Genomic DNA, 23,050 nt, shown 5'->3' with positions numbered 1-23,050 from the left:
ATGGGAATAGATAATACAATCATCGAGATATATGTAGCAATGTAGGCCTTGTAGGCCCGATAGGACAGTGTTCATAAGGTTTTGGAATGTTGCGGGAGCGTTTTTCCAACCGAATGGCATGCGAGTGAATTCGTAATGTCCGGAAGTGCCATTTGTAATAATTATGAAACCAGTTTTGAGAGCGTCTTCGGGTTTAATTTTGATTTGGTGGAAGCCGCTCACTAAGTCGAGAGTTGTGAAATATTTTGAATTACCTAATTGATCAAGTATGTCGGTAATCAAAGGGAGAGGGTAGATCTCCGTGACAGTAGCGTCGTTTAGCTTTCGGTAGTCAATAACTACTCTCCATTTCTGTTTTCCAGAAGCGTCTAATTCTTTGGGAACTACCCATACTGGGACGCTCCGTGATATCGTATGCTGTCATATTGAGTACCGAAATGTTGACTCTTTGATTGAGTTTAACTGACACTATGCAGTTTGCGAGGTAGACTCCTTGGGAGATTTGATGATCAAGTACTAACCCTTCTTTAATATTTTTTTAATTCTGATGGGTTGTTTGCAATTGGATACTCAGTTACCGCTTTTGACCGTGGCGGAATAATGTAAAATGTTTCATTAAAATTAATTGCAAGAGTGTTACTCTGGAAATTTAGGGTTTTATTTGAATATTGAATATCAACGCCCAAATCTTTTAAAAATTCATTTGCCAAGATAATCGATCTTAATTTTGTCGTCGATTGCTTGAAATTCACACATAAAAGAAACAGATGAAGGGGTTGTACATTGATCTAAACTTCTAAAAATAATTGAAAAGAAACCTAGAGTTTCGTAATAGGAGTCATTGTCGCTCTTATTGATCTTGATAGAGATTTTGAAGAGAGTTGACAAAATAGAGATTCCCGTAGGTATGTGTCGAGTATTGGATTTAGGGCTCGACGACGCAGAGGCTCCTGCCAGGGAGGATTGAGTACGACCCGACGAATATATAAGTAGAGGAGGATTTCGGGATTTATTTGTCCGGAGAGTAATGATTTTAGACTGCTTAGATTTTAATGCAGTGCAATAGGACGTGGCTTGCGGCTTGGATTACTCGGATTTACGGCGGCACGTATCCGTAATCCGATTCAGTAGTTTAAATTACTATCAGAATCGCCGACATTAGCATTACTGGGAATAGAATCAGGTTGTAAGTCGGACGAGGATTATAAGTCGTGTGTAACGTGGTATGCCGCGCTATTGTTTGGATTATGGCCATTGAAGTTATTTTTATATATCTCGTTATTCACGTTTTCTGCATTGGGTAATATCGTGGCCAGGTTTTTTACGATATCTACAGGATACCTGTGATTGAAACTTGAAATTAAAGCCGGACGTGGATGGTTTTGGTTCGGATGGCAAGAGATTATTTTCGTATTCTGACTCAGAATGTCCAGATTTTCCGCAAATTTTACAAACTTTTATTTTTACTATATTTTTATAAAGAAGATTTTGCACTTTCTCTTCTTCTAAAGCAATATTTATGGCTGAATCTAACGTTTTCGTATCCCGACAGCGCAGCATATTACCCAAGCGAGGATGAAGTCCCAAACAAAACGCGTGCAGGGATCTTCGGTCAGTGCAATGCGACCCGATAGATCCTTTTTTAGTGTTTCCGAATTATAAATTTCGGATTGGAGAGCTGTCAAACAGCTTTCCGTACGGAGGGCGTATTGGGCGACAGTCAAAGACAGATAGGTTGAATGAAATTGCGTAATACTTGGATTGGGGAGCCCTTCCCAATGTCGTCAATGGTGTTTTTAATTCCGTCGTTTTGAATCAATTGGCGGTTATAGTTATATAAAATTGTAATAGGATCGAGAATAGAAGGTCGAGATAAGCGATGTCAAAATAATTAACCGGTAACGATATAAGGGAGTAATATTCCATTCACAGAAAATTCGTCAGGAGCACGGTGTAGGTGACTATCATTTCAATGCAGGTCAGGCGCGACGAGCGGTGATTACGTGGCAGCTGATGCAGGTAAGTTGGCAGCTCAATCACGAGTTTACGATCGCGGCAAGGACGATGGTGGCAAGACGGCAGCGGCAGCGAGGTTGCAGATAAGTAAGCGCGTCGGCGCTTTTCGTAAGATTTGAGAACAAAGCAGCAGGCCAGTGGCTACGGTGAGACTCAACCATTGGATGTGGCGGGAATTCGACGAGGATTCGCACAGGAGAATCCCCGGAGATTAGTTGGAGAAGTCGGTCATATAAGACTCCAGGATACGGCGACACGAAGCGACGAGGGTGTTGCTTTCGTAGAACGGGTTGGTCACAATAATTATTATACAGTTTCCACATGGTTCCCGATCCGAACGCGTATGGAATACCACCGTAGGAGAACGACGAAAAAATACGCTTGTATCCCACTCCTGATACCACTGTTACGGAGCGGTTCAGGAATAGCTTTTTAAAAAAGAAACAAATTTAACCCAAAAACACCCTTTAATTAAATATTTGACAGTAAGGAAAATTATATCGAGAAACAATGTGTCGCGACGGCGTTCAAATCCAATCTGCCTGCAAGTGGAGTCTTTTGGTCGGAAGCGCTTTTAGTTTCGTATTGCATTTGCGTCAAATGAAAGAAGAAACGTGAAATGCAAAAAGTATGGCTAAACAAATAAATTTTGTATATGACTCCGACTATATGGGGATGTAACAGTACGTACCTATATACTTACGTACCTATATTGAATCAACTAATATTCCTTTTTTACCGTTTCCGCCAGTAGTTATTAGCAGCCAAAGTAATGCCCATTTCTCCGCTCAACCGCTATTCCTCGTTCAAAAAATTATTTCGCCGTATTGTCACCTCACCACAAGCCAACACCTCACAAGCAACGTTCAGAAATAACACTTTTGATTATCTGCAAAACTATTGATATAATAAAGTGCTGACTGATCGCGCTAGTAACAACAAATAAAAGTATGTGTCTCATATTACATGTCTTTATATTGTTTTCAACCAAATATTGGAAAACGATATAAGAACTTGCCTTTCAAAAAAAGTACAAACATTACTCTGAAATATATTCAAATAACATTCCCAATGAATAAAATCAATAATAATAATAAAGGTTTCCCATTCGCTTTTTCCAGCGAACCGCTACAACACCCCCGGGAACGTTGGCCTACGTATTACGGGAACAATCGTTACTGTTGAAACTCCAAAATGGATGGCAATACGTTACGGTAATGTATTTACTTAATATTTACATTTACTCTTTTGTTTCCATAATATTTACCTCGTACCTAACCAGAGCGATATAGTTTGCTACACAAATTACTAAAGTTGGTATCCTACGAATAACTTTTTATATGATATTTGGATGGAAGTACTGCCACCTTACCATTTCTGCCGCCAAGCAGTAATCTGAGCAGTACTGAGTTCCGGTTCTGAAGGCTAAGGGTATGGGTGGGATTACAGGCATATAACTCTTGTCAACATATATCTCAAAGTGACGAGCGCAATGCTAGTGCTTCTTAAATCTTTGCGATTTAAAGCTCTAAGTGACACTGCAGCTGCTATGAAAATAAGATATATATAAAAAAAGATCACTCGTGGCTTTATTATACTAAGGGTACGAAATCTTTGTATGTATGTTCGTCCCATATCCGTTCCATTATTATTCATCCGATTACGATAAAACTTTCGTGACTTGTCGCTGTACTAGCCCGCAAAAGTTTCTGAAGTATTAGAACCGTTTTAAAACACCAGATGGAGCAATTGTTTCAACAAAATGTGTGTAAGGTCAATTGCGGTAAGCGGAACATACTTTGACTACACATGTATGTACAATATTTTGAGTCAACAGTTTTGAGCTCTAAGAAGAACAGGAAAAACCAGGCGCACGGCTTGTTCGACCCGTCACTTGTTATTGTACGAGAAGGTACCTGAACCGAATTTCAAGTGCTCGATTTGCGAAAATTTTGTGGGCAAAGACAGCACATTGTGTTCATTTGTTTTTTATGTTCACAAATCGGCAAACAGTCAGTCTACTTGATGTAAATTGGTGTCACCTTAAACGTCTAAACCATGTGTAAAAAAAGGGTGCTGAAATAGTAAAAATCTGGGATTCTACTGTACTCATTAATAAAAAAAATTGTAAAACAATGAGCGTCAAGTTGTGTGTGGACACAAAAAAAAATTCAATTACCAAAAATCGTATTGCAAAAGGGGTATGTTTTTATGAATACATTGAGCTCCAAAAATGTTGTTACTCCTTGTTACACATTGTAGACATTTGCAATGTTAAGAGCTTAGTAGAATAAGATCAAGTAAGGTAACTCTATACAAACGTAGTAGCGCCTCTTGCATGTCGATATGATATGATACCTCACACGTAAGTTGTTGTAAGTCCAAATACCATTTTTTGCTTTTTAACTTGAATATAACCTTTTTTTATTTTATTATTTTATTTTTCTGGTTTCATGTCCAAAGTAAAGAAATCACTTAGTGTTATATTTACTTTCAAACAAGTAACCTATACATACGGCGCACTATAAGTTTCCGGAACTGGCCACTTACATAAACAATATTTAAAAAGTAATTACAACATTTGCAAATGGAACTCTTTGGCTGTAGAATACAGTTTGTTTCATCTAACTATCACTTGTTTTTACATTGTGGCGTCATTTTAGAAATTGGTTGTCTACATCACCATGGATTTAACTCGTGAAAATTTTCGTAGTATGATTTTTCTACGACATTAAGTGTAATTTAACAGCACAGCTTAGCGGAGCTTCGCTCGGCTTCAAACTGCTTTTAGCGACGAAGCACCATACAAGACGACTATTTATAGCTGGTTTGCAGAATTCAAACGCAGTCGTGTAAATCTCAGTGACGAATTTCGTGATAGTCGCCCGTCCACTGCTGTGAACAACAAAAACATCGATGCTGTGCGCCGTATGATCAAAACAGACAGGCATGTGACATATCATGGGATTGGGGCATTTTTAGGCATAGGCATGAGTCAAATACAATCAATACTACACAAACATTTGGGTGTGAAAAAGCTGTGCTCTCGGTGGATCCCACACAATTCGACTAAGGCTCAAAAAATGGATCACTTGGTGCAATGCCATGCCTATGTTTACAGCCTGTGGGTAATAACAACTAAAATTATAATGTGACAACCCTACGCCCCGATTGAGTGTAGGGAGTGCCCTACTTGGTCTTCTTATACTATGTTAAGAATATCCTTAAATTTGCAAATGCATTCACAGTCATGAGGCATAAGATTTTAAGTGACCCGGACCCAGTGTTCAATGTAACTGTAATTATGCTGGCTTTTCCTACTTTTCTATCGGAAACACAGCAGTACTAGTAAAGTTCTCTATTCCCGCATCGGTAGGTTTACCTAGGTATTACTATGCTTGTTGCAGATCTTTGTTCTTGGTTTTTAAAGACGTTTTTGCCGTAGCGCCATCTGTGAGAAATCATTTTTTCTGCTTAAATATTTTATAAAGGTAATTAAACATTACAAAAATGTTAATTTTCTCAACAAACAAAGATCATCATAATTATTGCGTCATAACAATACAGTTCGCAATAAAAATATTTTATATTGTACTGATTTCAGATGGGCTCTCTGGTTCACCCATACGATCCTTTTAGAACAACGACAACAAGGCCACTACCATCTCGACTGGAAACATCAACGTTGCCAAGCATACCATCAAATCCAGATCATATTTACGTAAGATCTTTTACACACTTTAGAATTACGATACATATTCTCTCTCTGTCATGAGGTACTTCATTCCCACTGGGAGCAATGTTATCCCACCAGGCTAGCCTGTATATTATACTCCCACTGTGTGCAGGTGTTTTTGTTTTACACAAAAGACCTGTGGTAGTCTAATGGTTTGACCTATCCGGGCTCACACCTCATAGTGTCTCGGAACTTATGTGCGAAATTTAATTTGAAAATAAAAAAAATCGGTGAAGAAAAACATCGTGACGAAACCTGCACGTCGAAAAAGGTTCATAAACCAAACATTGTGATAACTCAACAAAAACAAAAACCATGATTATTTTTTATAAAAGAGCTGTGACAATCGAATAAACAAACGATCTTATGAACGGAATGGAAAGACGAAGGATTTTTTTAAATATACACACGGCATTGTATTTTTTTCTTCACCGAAAAGCTCATGGTATTTCAAATTCAATTCGCACATATATTCCAAAAAAACTCACAGGCCTTGCCCGGATTTGAACCCACGACCCTCTGCTTGAAAGGCGGTAGGTCAAACCTAGTCAAGGCTACCGTAACTAGGAACAAATTGATCGTAAATCAGGGTTTTTATGATTTATAAATGATCAGGATCTTTATGATAGAAATATTTGAAGTATTTATAATGACTGGTATTTTAAATATGTTTCATTATCATTAAGAAAGAAAGACAAAATAAATAAAATACATTTATTTGTTTACCATAATAACAGCACAAAGGAAAAAAAGAAAACGAAACAAAACATAATCAGAACATTCAACGTAAATCATAAATAAATAATTACGAAACAAAAAACACATTTTGGTTCCTTACTATGCTCAATAAAAATTAGGTTAAATTAAAACACAAACAGTAGGCACTAGATATAAAGATATTTTGTGTGGTGCCAGCCGCGGTAACAAAAGGGTCATAAACTCAGTATTTGCTGGAAAACGCAATGCGTTACCAGCACTGATTTTTATTATATTAACACATTTTAACCATTCTACAAATGGTATGAAACAATATTTCAATACATGTAAACATAATATCAGCTTCTGAATTTGAACGGATTACGTGAATCAAATTTCACCGCGCTGGGGGCAAATCCAAGTTAAATGCAAAATTCCACGGTTCACGCTTGCTTCATTTCACTGCAAAACCACGTGTGTAAGATTTATTGCGTATAATTTAATAAAATGCATAACTTAACACGTTACGACGCATAAACATAGATTAGACACATTTTGTGCATATTTAAATATTGGAAAATAGCTTTAGAGTTCACAATCGTTGCATTCAAAGCTAGGTAGGCCTGGTTTATAAACATCTGTAGACGCCATATTGGGTGATATCTTAAATAAAGAGTCATATACAAAAGAACCGTGGTAGTCTAATGGTACGACCTATCATACCATTACACTACCACCTCATAGTGTCTCGGAACTTATGTGCGAAATTTAAATTGAAATTTATCATAACTTTTCGCTGAAGAAAAACATCGTGATGAACCTGCACGTCGAAAAAGGTTCACAACCAAAACATTGTGATAACTTACCAAAAACAAAAAGCCATGAAGGAGAAAATAAAAGAGCTGTGACAATTTAATCTATATCTATATCAAAAATATGCACATTTTTTTGCAGTATAAATCCGAACCGAATAAACAGTGGCGCATACATTACATATAAAACTGTTCACACGATCTTTGTCCTGCAAAAAAAACGCACACATTCAAACGTACATCGAATACTGTAAAAAAACGTGCAGTGCAATGTCGTTTGAACCGGAGGTTACTGTGTTTGACTATGGAATACTAAAAAGTTATTTTAGTACAAATAAGAACAATATTAGCGTCAACACTGATACCAAGAAAAGAGCCTAGAAGAAACAGGGCTAAATGTACTTGATTCTTGCTGTGCGCCACTTTTTAGTACGTGTATCCGCTATTTCCAGATTCGATTAGCAGCACTAAACACACCATATACGGGCAATATTTATTCCGTAACAAACAGGACTGGACGTAATGCAGCTAACCTGGATTGTCATATACAATCGCGTGGGTATGATGGCAACTTTGTCGCCTTTCTGGCTGGCCAGTAAGTATACCAATTGCTGTCCTATCAAGTAGAGCTATACAATAAAAGTTGCGTAATTGCGTAAATTGGATAATTTACTAAAGAGATTGCGAATGGCTGTAGCGAAGTGATTTTTAGTGTTTGATTACTTCGTTTGAGAAAAGGTTTACTTTTTTACTTAGGTGCAGGTTACTTATGAACTAAAACTGAGGTCCAATCTCCAATAACGTTCATATTCACTGTACTACTAGAACAGATAATAATAATAACACATAACAGCAGCTATAGTTCGTCACTGCAATAATCCGCGCTTTGTTTAACTTTTACAATTTGAACATATTACACAAGTCTATCGGATTATTTGATGATTTCACCAATTACTGTCAACGTCGGATTTCCAGTTTTGGTTGTTTTATTTGGTACATTTCAAGACACAGAACAATAAATACAATAGAAGAGCTTAGTTTGCGTGTCACGGAGTGCCAACAGTTCACGGAGCAAACTTGAGCTAGTCCGCCATTTTCGCTTTATACGATATGGTCGTTTCTATATTATTATATCATGCAGTACCTCGAAAATTGTAAATAAATGCCTTATTTCGCTACTTCGGAATGCAAAAATGATAGTCGCACTTGTAATATTATCTATAGTGGTGTTTCGTATTATCATGAAATCTTATTTTATTTAATTTTAATACATTTTCAATTTTTTGTTTATCATTTTTTTTGTTTCAAGAAGCGACAGTAATCCTTATACTGCTGCAATATGGTCGCTTTTTTGGAGAACTATACATATATCTCCGAATTAACCGCTAGATGGCAGCACATTAATTGATACTTCAATATATAAAATCAAAACGTCGTTACTTGATTGCAAGTAATAATAGTAATAACATGTATTGATGATATTGAACTTTCAACGTTATGCCAGTAGGGTAAAGTTTAAATTATACCTATTAACAGTCCAGAATTTATATTTCTTTTTACATTTGAAACAACGACCAATCGTTATGAAGACTTCATAATGTGTGAGTTTTGGCGACAGCTGTTCTGATAGTAATTGAGGCTTAAGGCACTTCCATTGTTATTTTTTCCTTGTTTCAAGATGACAGGTGAAGTCTCACACACGCTTTCCAAAGAGGGCGCGAGCAATTTTTAGAAATTTAGTACGAAAAATTTTATGAGATAACGTTTAGCCGTTTCAATAACGACGCGACGCTACCAACAAATCGAAATTCACATAATCGAAATTTATATGAAGTAACTATTCTCAGGAAACTTTTAGTTTCACGAATTATGATTTCATGTAAAACCTAATTTACTGTTATCCACAAAGTGCTTATAGCATAAAATAGATTTTGAAAATTTAACAATTTTTTCTGGATTTAAATCGCGTATATTTGTTTTTCAAACAAACCAAGTTTCGGGCTTATTGCAGTTCTGACAAAACTCGAAAGTGTCCGAAACCTTAGTTGAAAAATACCTAAGAGCTCGAAATTAAATAGGTTTGTTAAACACATATTTTTAGGATTGAAGACCCAAGAAGCATAGTGAAAATCAAGAGTTCAAAGATAACTGTCGTTAATACAAAAGGCCACGTCCTTTTCAACTCCTGGTCTAACGTGTTTGATGGTTCAGGAGCTCCGTTTGCAAGTCCAGTAGCGGATATATACAGTTTTGATGGAAAGAAAGTCATGATTGATAACAATACTTGGTAAGTTATTTAGCAGTAGAAAACATTGATTGAAAATCTTTTCAGCATTCTTCATTCGGTTTTTAAATATTACGCGGCAAATTGACCATCAACTTCACTCCGTATTTTCATATAGCAACCCTGCCAATGATCAACATGTCATAAAACCACGTCAGATGACTGATTAAACTGAACAGATTGAAACGACACCAGCACCGCCTCCTCTGCGACCTCACACAGTTTGAATTGTCAAGTTGATGTGACATTTTGTAAACAAAGAAATCATGATCATGACTAGTTCATAGATTCGCTTATAGATAGCTTAATAAATCGTTTCTCTAATAATTAGAAATCAACCGCGTAATAATATTAGCTAACATCTATCCTTTTGTAAAGCACGTTACAAGAATTCTGCTACATTACGTTTGAAGTAATAACTGGTTCCGACATGTAAATATTTCAGGCCTATTAAAGCTGTATGGCATGGAGGAGATCTCTATGGTATAAAACAACCAACAGCGTTTTGCGACGAATGGCAGAATGGCAATCCGGATCAATACGGGACTGCGTCATCTCTTTATAGTAATAAATTGTTGGACCAGAAAATGTAAGTGACTTTTATTTGTTTTAACACACGATATCTTGAATATTCTGAAACCACTTACTAATCAATTTTGTGTAATCATTTATAAACGGTATATTTTCGATCACTATTTACAAGAATAAATCAAGTAAAGCTACAGTAGTAGAATGAGGGTAATGTCTCATACTGAACCATAAAAGAGTTTTGTCTAATTAGGCGCTTATAACACTTTGCCACCAGGCATGCTTATAATAATGTGTCCTCTAGTGTATAATGATATAAATAATACACAATATGATTTCTTGATCTGGGATAGTATGAGGAAATCAATCCAATATCATAGAAGGAACTATTCGGTCTTTCTTTGGAAAAACAAACTTGGTATTGTCAATTTTTTTGTCAAATATGAGTTATCAATAAAATGAATAATATTGACAGATTTTTTTTTAATGCTAATCGACACAGTTTCTTGTAGGAATCATTTCATTGTAACGCAAGAAAAAAATTGGGCCAAACATAGTTGTTTTTATGCAATAGGAGAATGCACAACTCGTTTATAAAGTATTTCTTGTCGATACCATACTACACGAAACTGAACTATGGAGCGCTTTTATGGCACGTAGAAGTTTTTGCACAGATTTACGAACTGCATGCTATTACGAATTCTTTTAATTAAATTGAAAACATAAAATTTCAAGTTTAGAATGTACCGAGCTTAAACCTTAATGCATACAATAAGGTGGAGGTGATATTGAACATTTCAAATCATCCGAAGAACAGAGTCCGATGTGAGTATATAGCGAAAAGACAATAAGTACGTTACGAGAATAATTTCATTATTCAAACTGAGGCCAATGTAAAGGTGTTTTGAGAATTTATATATCTAGTTTCGTTTCGGAAATTATAAAATCGAACAACAGTCGATCTGACATCCACAGCGAAGAAGAACAAACGAAATGTACTATGTCCTGAGAACAAGTAGTATTGCACATAAGCCTTTGTTCTACGGATGAGTCGATTTTATTGAAGCATTAAGTAGTTCTATTAAGGTAACAAATTGTATGAAAAAATATTTTATTAAATTTGACCAAATTCTGCTGTAGTATTTATTATTTTCCGTACAAGAATCTAAGATGACCAGCATTTTAAAAAAATTAAGTCAATAGTCCATTTCAATGGATAACTCACGCTTGACCAAAAATGTACTGTATCAAATTTGTTTTCACAAATAAAGACCACATGGTCCCTAAACAGTTTCCCTATATCTCCTACTGTTTCAAATTTCCCCATACTATTCCAGTTAAAAAACACACTGTATACGCTAAATATATGTTTCAGGTACCCCTGTGATAGTAAATTAATAGTTTTATGTATAGAAGCTACAAGAAGAAGACAAAGGCATTCTGGGTAAGGAATAATCTAATTTAAACATTTAAGAAGCTATCAATTTTTAATTTATCTTCAAAGTTAATTTTTCGAAATCCTTGAAGGAATTAAATGGCTTATTCAAATAATTCAAACTGAATCTTAAATAACTTTACGTTTTCAATAAGTTACAAACGCTTGGGTAGACCAAAACCTGATGGCAAGTAGGGAAATTGAATATTGATTTTGGCAACATTTTATATGGGATAAGGAAATTGGAAAAAGCGATAGATGATTGATAGTTGTGACTTTTTGACGTCCTACGCAATGTATATAATATAATACATTATTAAAATAACATGTTTTAATTGTGTTTTATGGTGTTAACCTTCCCATTACTCTCTATTGTACTGCGCTGAAGAGATTTTTTTCCCATTTTATTGAGCTGTATTGCCATCAAAATTATCAACAGTTAAAAATAGGGAATATCGAATCAAAGGCATTTGTAAACTGATGCCACTGATGGTAAATAAAGAGAAATTGAATATCAAGTAATTTGTTTATTTACAATGAAATTCTAAATTTTTAACCGATTTCAAAAAAGGAGGTGCTCAATTCGGCTGTATTTTTTTTGTATGTTTGTTACGCGATAACTTGTGAACCGATTTTGATAATTATTTTTTGTTGGTAAAAAGGTACTTCAGTATTAGTCCCATTTAAATTTAAATAAAATATTCCACCTCTACGGTTGGCATACTAGGGGATGAATCCGGTTTCGCGCACTTCCCGGTAATCGATTTCAATAAAATAGTACCTCTCTCTCTACGCTACAACCACGGCTACACTCCCACAGTACCACGCCATGGACAATTTTTAGCTGAATTATTATTATATTTTTTTTATTATTTTTATTCTATCAAGTGACGGGACGGCATTCTCGCCATATTTACAGAGATCATTCTATATCCAAAACTGAAACCAAATCACTAAAAAAATAAATAAATAAAAAAAATCCAAAATTTTTATTTTTTATTTAATTGCGGTAACCAAGTTTGATCCAAATGTCATTGACTTGCACTACACGTGGCACAGGTACCCGCAACCATTTGAATAATGACCTATGCACAGTTTGCGCAGAAAATATGCATTTTAGATCTATTTGGTGGCAGGGTACGAGTAGAGACGGGGGAGTATCGTATCGAGCGCGTGATTGGTAGATCATCAGTCCACCTTGCGTATTGTGTCTGCGTTCATCGCGTGCACGTTCTAGTTTCTCACGAAATGCAACGTGGTTAAAAAAAACCGCTACCATGTGCATTACCATACAGTGCGTTCTTATGGCATGATTTGAAACGTTTAGTTTACGCAGATTACGAGTGTCGAAGAATTGCGAGCAAAAATCGTCTCTGGTTTCTTTCTGCTTTTTCTGTTGTGAAGAGTGTGCTAAGTTGAAACAAAACTCAGCATATCTGTGGCTGCCTCCTGTACGGAGCCTGCCACCAGCTTTGGAGCTAGGTACTTCTGGCACTAATTTCATGTAACCTAAAGTTGGTAACTACCAAAGCTAAGTTACAAAAAAACCTTTTTTCAGTCAACTTTTGTAACTCATGTGAATAATTAGTAAATTATAACAATACTAGTACATACATAAACATGAATTGAAAAATAGGTAAATAAGCAATCGAGAAAGATTTCATATCGCTCGGTGAAGCGGGTGGCGGGGTCACTGTCCTCTGCGGTGAGTACACTTGCGGAACAATTTTACAAAACTTCACTAGATACAATTAGCCAGAATGTTGAACGGAATATTTTTTAAATATTTTTAGACGATTTAGCATTATTTCTATTATTAATTTCTTAAACGTGGCGAGAATGCAAATCAACACCCTGTATCTCTTTTAATCTTAGTTATGGAGACGCTTGAACCAGCTAAGATTCAGAGCGGTCCTTTTTCGTTCTTATAGTTAAACAAAAATTACTAAGTCTGTCGAACTGCATTATTGAGTTTTATGTGACGAAACCTGTTATGTATATTTGTGTCTCCTTGACGAAGCTTACGTTGCGTAGTTTTTTTAATTAATAAACTAAATTTTATTTTACATTACATTACTTATTATTTCGGTGTCGTGTCGTATAAGGAGGTCAAGGAGGTGGCTTGTAGGAGAGATGACTGGAAGATGCTCTACCGACAAGAGTACAACTCATAAGTTCGATGGTGATGACTTATTATTCACGTATTTCTAATTACTCTCATTTGGTCTAGTATAATGCACACACTCATAGCCCGGCCCTAGGGAAGTCCTGTATCGCGGGTGCCATGCATGCATGCATGGGTAGACAATCACAAATTACACCCAAACTCAAGAGAGAAGTAAATGTAGGCCATTCTCAAATATTTCTCCCAACTCGGGAACCTAAGTCCGGGACTTCTGCGTGGCAGTCGAAACGAACCCAAAACCTCCTTATCCAACGCCCACAGTGCAATCCGTTGGAGCGGTCAATTGTCAACAATCGAGTTATTTTAAACATAAACACTAACTTATGGAATGTCATACTTTTGTTACAGATCGAGAATGCAGGAACAGTACAATAGAAAAAATACAGTGGCATATAGGAATCGAATACCACGGTTATAGCACCCACATAGAACTAAGAGACGATTACTAAACTTACAAGTGTGATTGATTTTAACGTTATCGTGAAATCAGTGTTGTGATTTACAAAAAAGTATTTTCATAAAAATCTTAAATACGTATTATTGACATTGCAGATTTTTAATTTATTGTACGAAGTTAAATTTAAGTAACATGTTTTAAGTTTAAATTAAGTTTGAATACCTAAAACTGGTGCCATACTTTTCTACTTTTATAACGCTTTATAATTTACTTTGTACGCACAGAAATAAACGTAACTAAGAAAACATATTTAGTACCTACCTCTTTTTTGTAACCAACACTTTCAGGCTAGTTGTAAAAAGTTTTCAAGGCGGAGAACACTCATTGAGCAAAAAACGTCGACAACGCAGTGTGATCTTTAAACTATCACACACTACATATAATTTTATTATACAGTCGTGACCATGGGACCTGTAAAGAGTCTGAAATCATAGTATAATTTAACAGGTAGTGCAATCCCATACCAACGTAGCAGCGCTGCTTGTAAGAGCCTTAGCACACGGCGTAATTTATACGCGCCGTAAACGCGCATAACGTGCGCGTACACGCGCGTCATCTGCACGTAACCGCGCCGCAGACGCGTAATGAATCGAGTGAAAACATCACCCGCAAACATCGCGTTGCATGCAAGAAGTTTATATAAAATTTCACGTAGTTGCTTCATTTCGAAAATTCAATGAAATTAATAAACAAAACTAAAATTAAAACTATCTCTTATCAAAATGCGCGATACATACGCGCGTATAAAATAATCTCACGGTGCACTTGAATTGCACAGCGCGGGTCATTGTACGCAACATTTATTATAGAAATGAAGCATGTCAAAGTCAAAGATCATTAATTATTCCATAGATAAAATAAATTTACACTTGAAAACGTCACATTTACATTACATTACATTAAGCTCCCGCTCGTTCACTACGCTGATTTCCCGGAGAAGAACGAGCAAGAAACTCTAGGGATTGCTCTTTTCAAATAAACTTATATGCTATGGAATCCACTTTGAACCAAATTTGTGTCGATTCTGGAGCCATGTCGTTCGTCGTTCCATACACCTTTATCTAACACGTAGTCTTCAATTTTGTAATAAGACTTTTCAATCAAAATATTTTTAATGTAGGTTTTAAATTTAGGAAATGATAATATTAATATATGCTCCGGATTCTTATTGCAAAAACGTATACAGTTCCCCATAAAAGAGTCGTTTACTTTGGTTAAACGAAATCGTGGTACCATGAGTTTGGACTTAGCTCTAAGGTTAATAATAATATTAAGAGAAAGAAGATATCCATAAGGATATCTTCTTCCTTATTATAATTATGTATATTTTTACGAGCATATAAATTATTTGAGTAAATGTATGCCGCAATCGTGATACCAGTCTCCTTAAACTTTTCTCTGAGAGAAACCCGAGAGCCTAGACGGTACACAGAACGAATCGCTCGTTTTTGCAATACAAATATGGTTTGAATATCTACCGCTTTACCCCACATGAGACTCCCGTAGGACATTATACTATGGAAGTAACTAAAGTAAACTACTCTAGCAGTACTAACATCGGTAAGCTCACGTATTGTGCGGATTGCGTATGCAGCGGAGCTTAATCTGCTGGCCAGAGAAAATATATGTGGAAACCATTGAAGTTTACTATTTAAGGTCACTCCCAAGAAGACTGCTTTATTAACAAGGTCTAACTTTTCTCCGTTTATTTCTATGCTTGGACTAGTTCATTTTACGTTAGGTGATTCAAATTTAACACATTTTGTCTTCTTGGCATTAAGCAATAAATTGTTAGCATTAAACCAATAAACTACCTTAGAGGGGGTATCATTAATGTGGTCTTAATTATTGTATATGTCTCTCTGTTTTAAAAATCAAGGATATGTCGTCAGCAAACAATACTATTTCGCATTGGTCCTTAACAAAGAATGGCAGATCATCAATATAAATCAGAAATAAGAAAGGTCCAAGATTGAGCCCTGCAGAGCACCCATTTTTACCGGAGAACCCAAACGGAACGAAACGAAGTCACTCCATTTATGTCTACTTTCTGTATTCTATTGAGATGTGACAAGACAAGTTGTCGGAACTTGTCCTTGCCATTTACACCGTAATATTCCAGCTTCCTAATAGGAGTAATATGGTCAAAGGAATCAAATGCCTTTGAGAGATCACAGAAAACACCAATAGCGTTCTGGGACCTTTCCCCAGCATCAAAGATGTGTTTTAGTAACCCTATCCCCGCATCGTTAGTCGATCTACCACTAGTAAACCCGTATTGTTCACTATGAAAAATATGATTCCTACCGAAATAGGACAGCAAATTGAGTCAGCATAACCTTTACTACTACGAATATTTTGTTTAAAGCTCTAAAATTGAAATGGGCCTATAGCTAGGATCAACTTTCTTACGACTTTTGAATACGAGAATAACCTTGCTGTATTTCATTAAATCCGGAGAAACACCTTCGTCAACGCACCTATTGAAAGCTAGCGCTAAATGTGGGGAAATTAGATCAATAACTGAGTCAATGACTTTAGCTGATATGCCCCAAAGATCTTCAGTTTTTTTAACATGTATTGATTTAAAAGTTATTATGATGTCTTGTGAGTTAACATGACGGAAATTAAATAAACTGCCACAAACGTTAGGAGATCAATAGCAAGAGAAGGGGAGGAATTTAATGATTCTGTAGTGTTCACAGCAACTTCCCAAAAAAAAAAACAATTCAAAAGCTTGGACTACCTTGACTTTAGATTTTATAAGTTTGCCTTCTTATTCTAAAACTATATCTCTATCGTGTTGTTTAACCCTGCCTGACTTTTTATTTATTATGCTCCAAGTAGTTTTAGATTTATTTATCGATTGTCTAATTTTGTCGCTGTGCAACTTAACCTTAGCAGCTACACATACTTTTTAAAATAATTTCTAACATATTCTATAAAATTGGAATTAGTATTATCAGTTTTCATTCATTTTCATGCGCTCGGTGTTTTATTACAACAAAATTTTATACGTATTTAGTGTTGCCTTTATGATATTTTTTTATGACATCAAGTGACAGGACAGCGACACATCTGTTCATAACAGCTCCAGTGCCACTCTGAGCTTTAAATCGCAAGGACATTCGAGTTTATTAAAAACCGGAACGCAGCAATGTAAGCATTACTGCTTGGTGGCAAAAATAGTCAAGGTGGCAATACTTCCCTGTACAAAATTTTAGACAAGGAGTTCTAATGCTAATATGTTAAGCTACTTGATACGTGAAATGGATTTATACCACAAAATCGATAAATCGAATTAGCCGTCTTGACAAATTTCGTCTCTCTCGTCAAGGGTAAAATTCGACCCTGTTAGTCGTTCGTGCTTTGTTTAACGAGTTTCACTTGGTGATCGAGTGCTGTTACTTTTGTTTTAATTTAGTAAGATTCACAAGCCTAGGGTATCAACTTACGAGTTAGACGAGATATGCAAGGAACGTCTTACGTTTACAGCCATATTATTGATATTATTAGAAATAATATCAATAATTTGTGTAATAAAATAAAATTTTTCGAAAATCTATAAAAATGTATTACATTTTGTAAGGTAACATTACTACAAGTCTGACAAGTTTAGTGATAGTCTATAAAAAAAATATGTAAACAAAAATTGTTGTCACCATACCCGTTCTACTACTTACTACTACGTGAAAAAAGACGTTTATTATAAACAATTAAATAACGCACACACTCACATACTCATAGCCACGTACTAGGGAAACTCTGTATTGCGGGTGCCATGGACACTGGAACTGGAAATAAATTTAGGCCATACAAAAATTTCTCTAGGCCCAGGCGTCGAACCCTATAGACTAGCATGGTAACCGTTCGACTACAGAAGCAGTTTTGATTCGAAAAGCCTCAACGACAGGGAATCGAAGTCGTGCTTCCTATATGTGTGAAACATATTAAAGCTAGATACGTATTCTTTCCTTTCTACATAATCTTAAAGTTCATTTTCCTTTATTCACCTTCAAGTTATCACTTTTAAAAATCTTGAGTCGGTCCAAAGAGCTAGCAAATTGCTGGGGGAGCCAAATCGGTGGCAATTCTCAGTAAGTGCATAAGGTGCATTAAGACTCATTGCATCGCTCTCGTTGCAAATGAGCTTGTGGCTAACGCCTTACTTTGTATGAATGTGGACGAGATTGGGTGGAAATGGTTCAACCTAATTATAGAGTTAGCATTAGTTAAAAGTGTAATTGCTACTTCTCAAACTCCACTATGTGTGCAAAATGAGCCTCAGAAGGGTGTGACACATTTTAGGTCGTGTTAGGGTGGCCTTCTATTGCCACCGCTCAACTTTATCTTGTGGAGGATAGAGTTTATGTTGCATAGCTCATTTTAAAGCATCGCACCGTCGTGTAGCATGGCTGTGTCAAATAAAGGCGACCTCTATTCATTCTTTTTTATTGGCATGCTGTGAATTCAGTAAGTATGGATTATAGCGGATTTTGCATTGGTTTTTGCAGCTTTCGTAATCTTGTTAACTGAAACCGAAATATTATGCATGAAATACTGATTAATACTGGCCTAATGCGAAATTAGGTACTTTAATTTACCGATATTACTAATCTTTATTATTTATACGTTCCATAATGTACTGACGGCAGAATATTGAGTTACACATTGGCGGATACAGTTCCATTACACTGGACGCGATATTCGAACAAAAATGTATACTTTGATGTACTGTTGACTGCACATTACAGATGTTTTCATTACTAATATTGGGATCAAATTATGGACCCTGAACAGATCACAGCAGATCGACCAACTCTGAACGATCGAGTTGTATTTATTTGCTATTCAATTACGACACCACACTATGAACGAACACAGTAGGTATATTTATATTTTTGCAATTTTTGTGTACGTTTTTTGTTCTATACATATAACACACAGCAGCAACACAATGTTCAATGAACACATACACAAGGATTTACATAGTTTACTTTATTTTGCGACACAAACATCGTCACTCATTTCGGCTTAGGACTCATTGAAAACTACATAAATATAGAAAAAATGAAAAACTAGCGCTACAGCCTAATTATGGCTTTGGCATAATCTGAATGGGATCCTTTTGCGTACGTCACAACCGCACAATTATGACAGCACGAACTGTCGTCGTTATATTTTGTTAAATGCTTTTTATCTGTGTTATTTCGTTTTTTAATTCTTTCTATTTTGTTTTGTTTATCTAATTATTATCTCTTTTTTATATCTATGTGTTGTGGCGTTGCAATAAATGTTTTTCTATTCTATTCTATTCTATTCTATTCAAATAGTAGAAGAGAAATCTAGTCTCATAATTATTACACTTACTTAATATACAATTGGGTATTTATCAACAGTTTTATGTAATTTAATATTTATCATAATATGTATTTTTCTACTGTAACTAAAATAAAAAAAGTATATCATTAACTAGTTACCAAACTCAGATACTAAGAATTTATTTTCTAAAAGTTGTTTTATATTATAATAGCTTTTATTTGTTAGAAATTTCTTTAAGCTCTTAAAAACCCTTGTAATCTTTTGTTTATTTTTTATTGTTTCCGTCTACTATTAAGGATTGTTCGAGAAAAAGAACAATTTCCGTTTTAACGTTCTATGTAAAAACCAGGAATATACGTCAAACGTAAAATATCAAAAGTCACAACCCTAGAACACTCATGAAAATAGACTCAGACATTAGACGGAAGTCTCGGGGGCCATATCAATGAATAAAATTCCACTTACTCTAGTTTCAAATGGTGGAGACATTTGGACCTTTGTCAAAATATTGTTTTTGTTGCTAGTTAGAGTTGCGTCTTTACTGATAATAACTTCAAATATTGACGTCATCGGTGAAGACAGACAACTTCATGACTGTGTAAAGGTTGTAGTGATAAAAACTGTATATTTATTATTAGATATATTGTATGTCTACTACCTACTACTACCTGTCCACTACATCGCATACGTTGCTCTGATGCCCAAAGTAAGTAATTAAAGTACTTATGTTATGAAAATAGGAAACAATAACGGTACCGTACCACAAACTTCCAGACCCGAGACAATATAGAAAACTTGGTTTTTTTCTACATGAACCCGTCCGGCAATGGCGATATCATGAAAACCGATGTACAAGCCACTCGACCATGGAGATGGTCAAAAATGTCTAATCTTAGTTTATCTTTATACAGCATTTCGTTATTCTGATGGCGACAAGTACCTACAACTCTAGTCTTTATATATGGGACTCGTAACACATTTGCGAAAAATATGGATACAGTTTTTACGTTAAACAATAGGTACTGCAACTAAGCCATTACACGATTGCAAAATAAACTTTTTGTACCCTACCACATTAAGAGCGCTTTAACGTGTTCGCAATAAAGTTTCGATGTTCTACGACTGTCGAGCTCTCAGCAAAAACGAGGAACACCGTGTCAGGGTTTCGAACTAACAAAGGAATAGCGTTTCTATTTAGGTATGTCACGACGGGAGAATATAATGGTTTCATTGAAAAGTTCTGTTTAGGACGTGATATCCTAGTTAAAACATTAAAATGTCGGGTTTGTAAGTATATGCGATTTACACATTGTAAATGAAACTATGCTTTTAAGATCTAACTTTGTTATTCAACACAACAAACCATTAGCGGGCTTTACACAGACACTCTATCGCGCATGATACAGCAATCGTGTGCGATTGAGCGCGCGGGTAAAGACGTTGGAAGGAAAAGGGTAAGACCACGTGATTGCGCTCATCAGTCGCGCGCGCAAACGCGCCAGTTTCACGTGGTCTATCCTGCGCTTTTAACCTTTACACGGACGTTCTTTCCGTTGTAACAAAAACGACCACAATCGCGCGCTATAGAACGTTAGCTTAAAAAAATCATACAGGTAATCGCGCCCAATTGTGCGTGCAGGTTTTCCTGCGGGCAATCCTATACGCTCCTGATCACGCGCGATAGAGTGATTGTGGCTAATATTTCGGATCTTTTACAAGTCCTAAAGTCATAGATGATTGATGAATTATCAGTCATGGTCAAGGTCACGGCCCATGGTCATGGCTGACTGATGAATTATATTATTATCAATCAGCCGTGATTATGAGACCTGCAAAGAGCCCTTCGTAGAGAGTTCTTCGTAGCAGTAGAGCGCCTTGTGAAAGCACTTTACCTATCCCTGCCACCAATTAGCAATGTAAGCATTAGTGACTTCCGGTCTGAAAGAGTAAGTATGCTGGTGAAATTACACGCACATGGGACTTGTCACAGGTTGACGGGCGCAGTGGTAGTGCTCCTAAGATCTTTGCGATTTGTTAGCTCTGCACTGTGGCACTGCAACTGTTACATATAGGCGTGTCGCTTACCACCAAGTGGGTGACTTGAGCGTCCCGTCACTTGGTATTATGAAAAAATAATACCGAAATCTTGATTTGTTAGCAAATATAGAAAATTTATATCCGAACAACTCGATGCTGAATAATAGAATACAGTTCTGGTTATTTCTATCACAAAATTTAATTAATATAATTTTGTGATAGAAATAACCAGAACTGTACAGATTTGTTTGTAAAATACTACCGACTTTGGAGGGCTATATTATTAACAACATAAACAACAAGTTTTGTTCTACGTTCCAATAAGATTACGGCAATAAATCGCTTTAAACGCTGATAGCTCTGAAAAAAAGAAAGCTAAAATATTTTTTATGAATTACAGCACGTGAGAGGCGTTGTGAAACAACTTATTACCAAATACAAATCTAAAAAGTGTTAGATATTTCAACAAAAACTTAATTTATCTAGCCGGATCGAAGGAATTTTTTCTTAGTGTTCTTTGTATTAATAATAATTATTATATATAACAAACTAGCGGAGTAATTTCACAATAAGAATTGAATATCATGGTGAAACATCGTGACATTCAATAAAAACTTAAAAAATACAATAATTTAAGCGATATCTATAGTCAGCTGCTAGTAGCTGTAAAGGTGAACACACAGATGGCGCTACGGAAAAAATTCGTTAAAAACTTAAATGTTTATTTTTGGTAAATCTATTATGTTTTGTAAAAATCTTGGAATAAAAGTCGTTGTTAGTAAGTAAGATTTTAATTATTTAGTCCTGGAAGGTTGTTAGTGTTTTAAAAATTACCCTGTATAAGTATGTGTACACGTCCGTAAAAAGCTAAAATACCAAAGAACTGGAAGCTTGACGATCTCGGTTGCCCAACGGTTAGTACTGCGTACACTAGATAAGGAGACCCCGGGTTAGATTCTCTGCGGAACCAATTTAAGAAATATTTTTTCTAAATTGATCCTAGTTTGAGTGTTCTGGGTAGTGCTTCAGAGTTAACTTCGTTGCTCAGTTTGATTTTTCAGTTTCTGGAGGTTGGTACCTAAAAAGGCACCATAGTTTCGTTGATAACAATTAATCTGCGACTGTGGAGCGCATGCTTAAATTCAACGCCGTTGTGTTGGTAGATATTGTTGGGGTTGCCAACACTCAGAGAAATTGAAATTATGAAATGGATGACCTCTGTGGCCTAATAGTATATATATAAAAGGCTTTGGATGAAGGGTCCCGGTCCCTGGTAAGACCAGTTTAGTAAATCTAAATTGGTTCTGGGTAGCACCCCGACGTGAATTTCATTACCTTGGTTTACCCATTATTCTAGTTTGAGACCAGATAATAATTGGCGTGTTTAAATGGTACTATTATTATTAAACTCTAACTCTGAACTGGTGTAGAATGATTCATAACAATCACATGCTTTTAAAATTAAGTACACGTTTTGACATTGCAGTTAGGATTCTTATCTTCGAGGTAACACAGCATGAAATGCAGTGCACTAAAGCAAAT

General features: G+C 35.8%; 1 protein-coding gene across 4 annotated transcripts in view; it reads left to right on the top strand.

Annotated features, from left to right (window-relative positions):
* LOC113234187 (collagen alpha-2(XI) chain-like) overlaps positions 1 to 14,294 on the top strand; it is a 170,022-nt gene extending 155,728 nt beyond the window's left edge. For 3 of the 4 annotated variants that reach the window (XM_026469484.1, XM_026469483.1, XM_026469482.1), the window contains 7 exons: positions 3,138 to 3,230; positions 5,621 to 5,737; positions 7,713 to 7,855; positions 9,362 to 9,547; positions 9,990 to 10,133; positions 11,448 to 11,516; positions 14,041 to 14,293. In XM_026469484.1, the coding sequence (XP_026325269.1) occupies positions 3,138 to 3,230; positions 5,621 to 5,737; positions 7,713 to 7,855; positions 9,362 to 9,547; positions 9,990 to 10,133; positions 11,448 to 11,516; positions 14,041 to 14,110 (822 nt within the window). In that variant the 3' untranslated portion in view covers positions 14,111 to 14,293. Of the gene's footprint in view, positions 1 to 3,137; positions 3,231 to 5,620; positions 5,738 to 7,712; positions 7,856 to 9,361; positions 9,548 to 9,989; positions 10,134 to 11,447; positions 11,517 to 14,040 lie in introns of all 4 variants that reach the window. The other variant, XM_026469481.1, reaches the window with a different exon arrangement.
* Positions 14,295 to 23,050: the final 8,756 nt, after the last annotated feature.

This window comes from Hyposmocoma kahamanoa, unplaced genomic scaffold (assembly GCF_003589595.1).
Source record: "Hyposmocoma kahamanoa isolate Upper Pololo Valley unplaced genomic scaffold, ASM358959v1 81, whole genome shotgun sequence".
In the NCBI taxonomy this organism is placed as follows: Eukaryota; Metazoa; Arthropoda; class Insecta; order Lepidoptera; family Cosmopterigidae; genus Hyposmocoma; species Hyposmocoma kahamanoa.
Note: the sequence above shows the minus strand (reverse complement) of the source record. Positions and strands in the feature narration are given on the sequence as shown.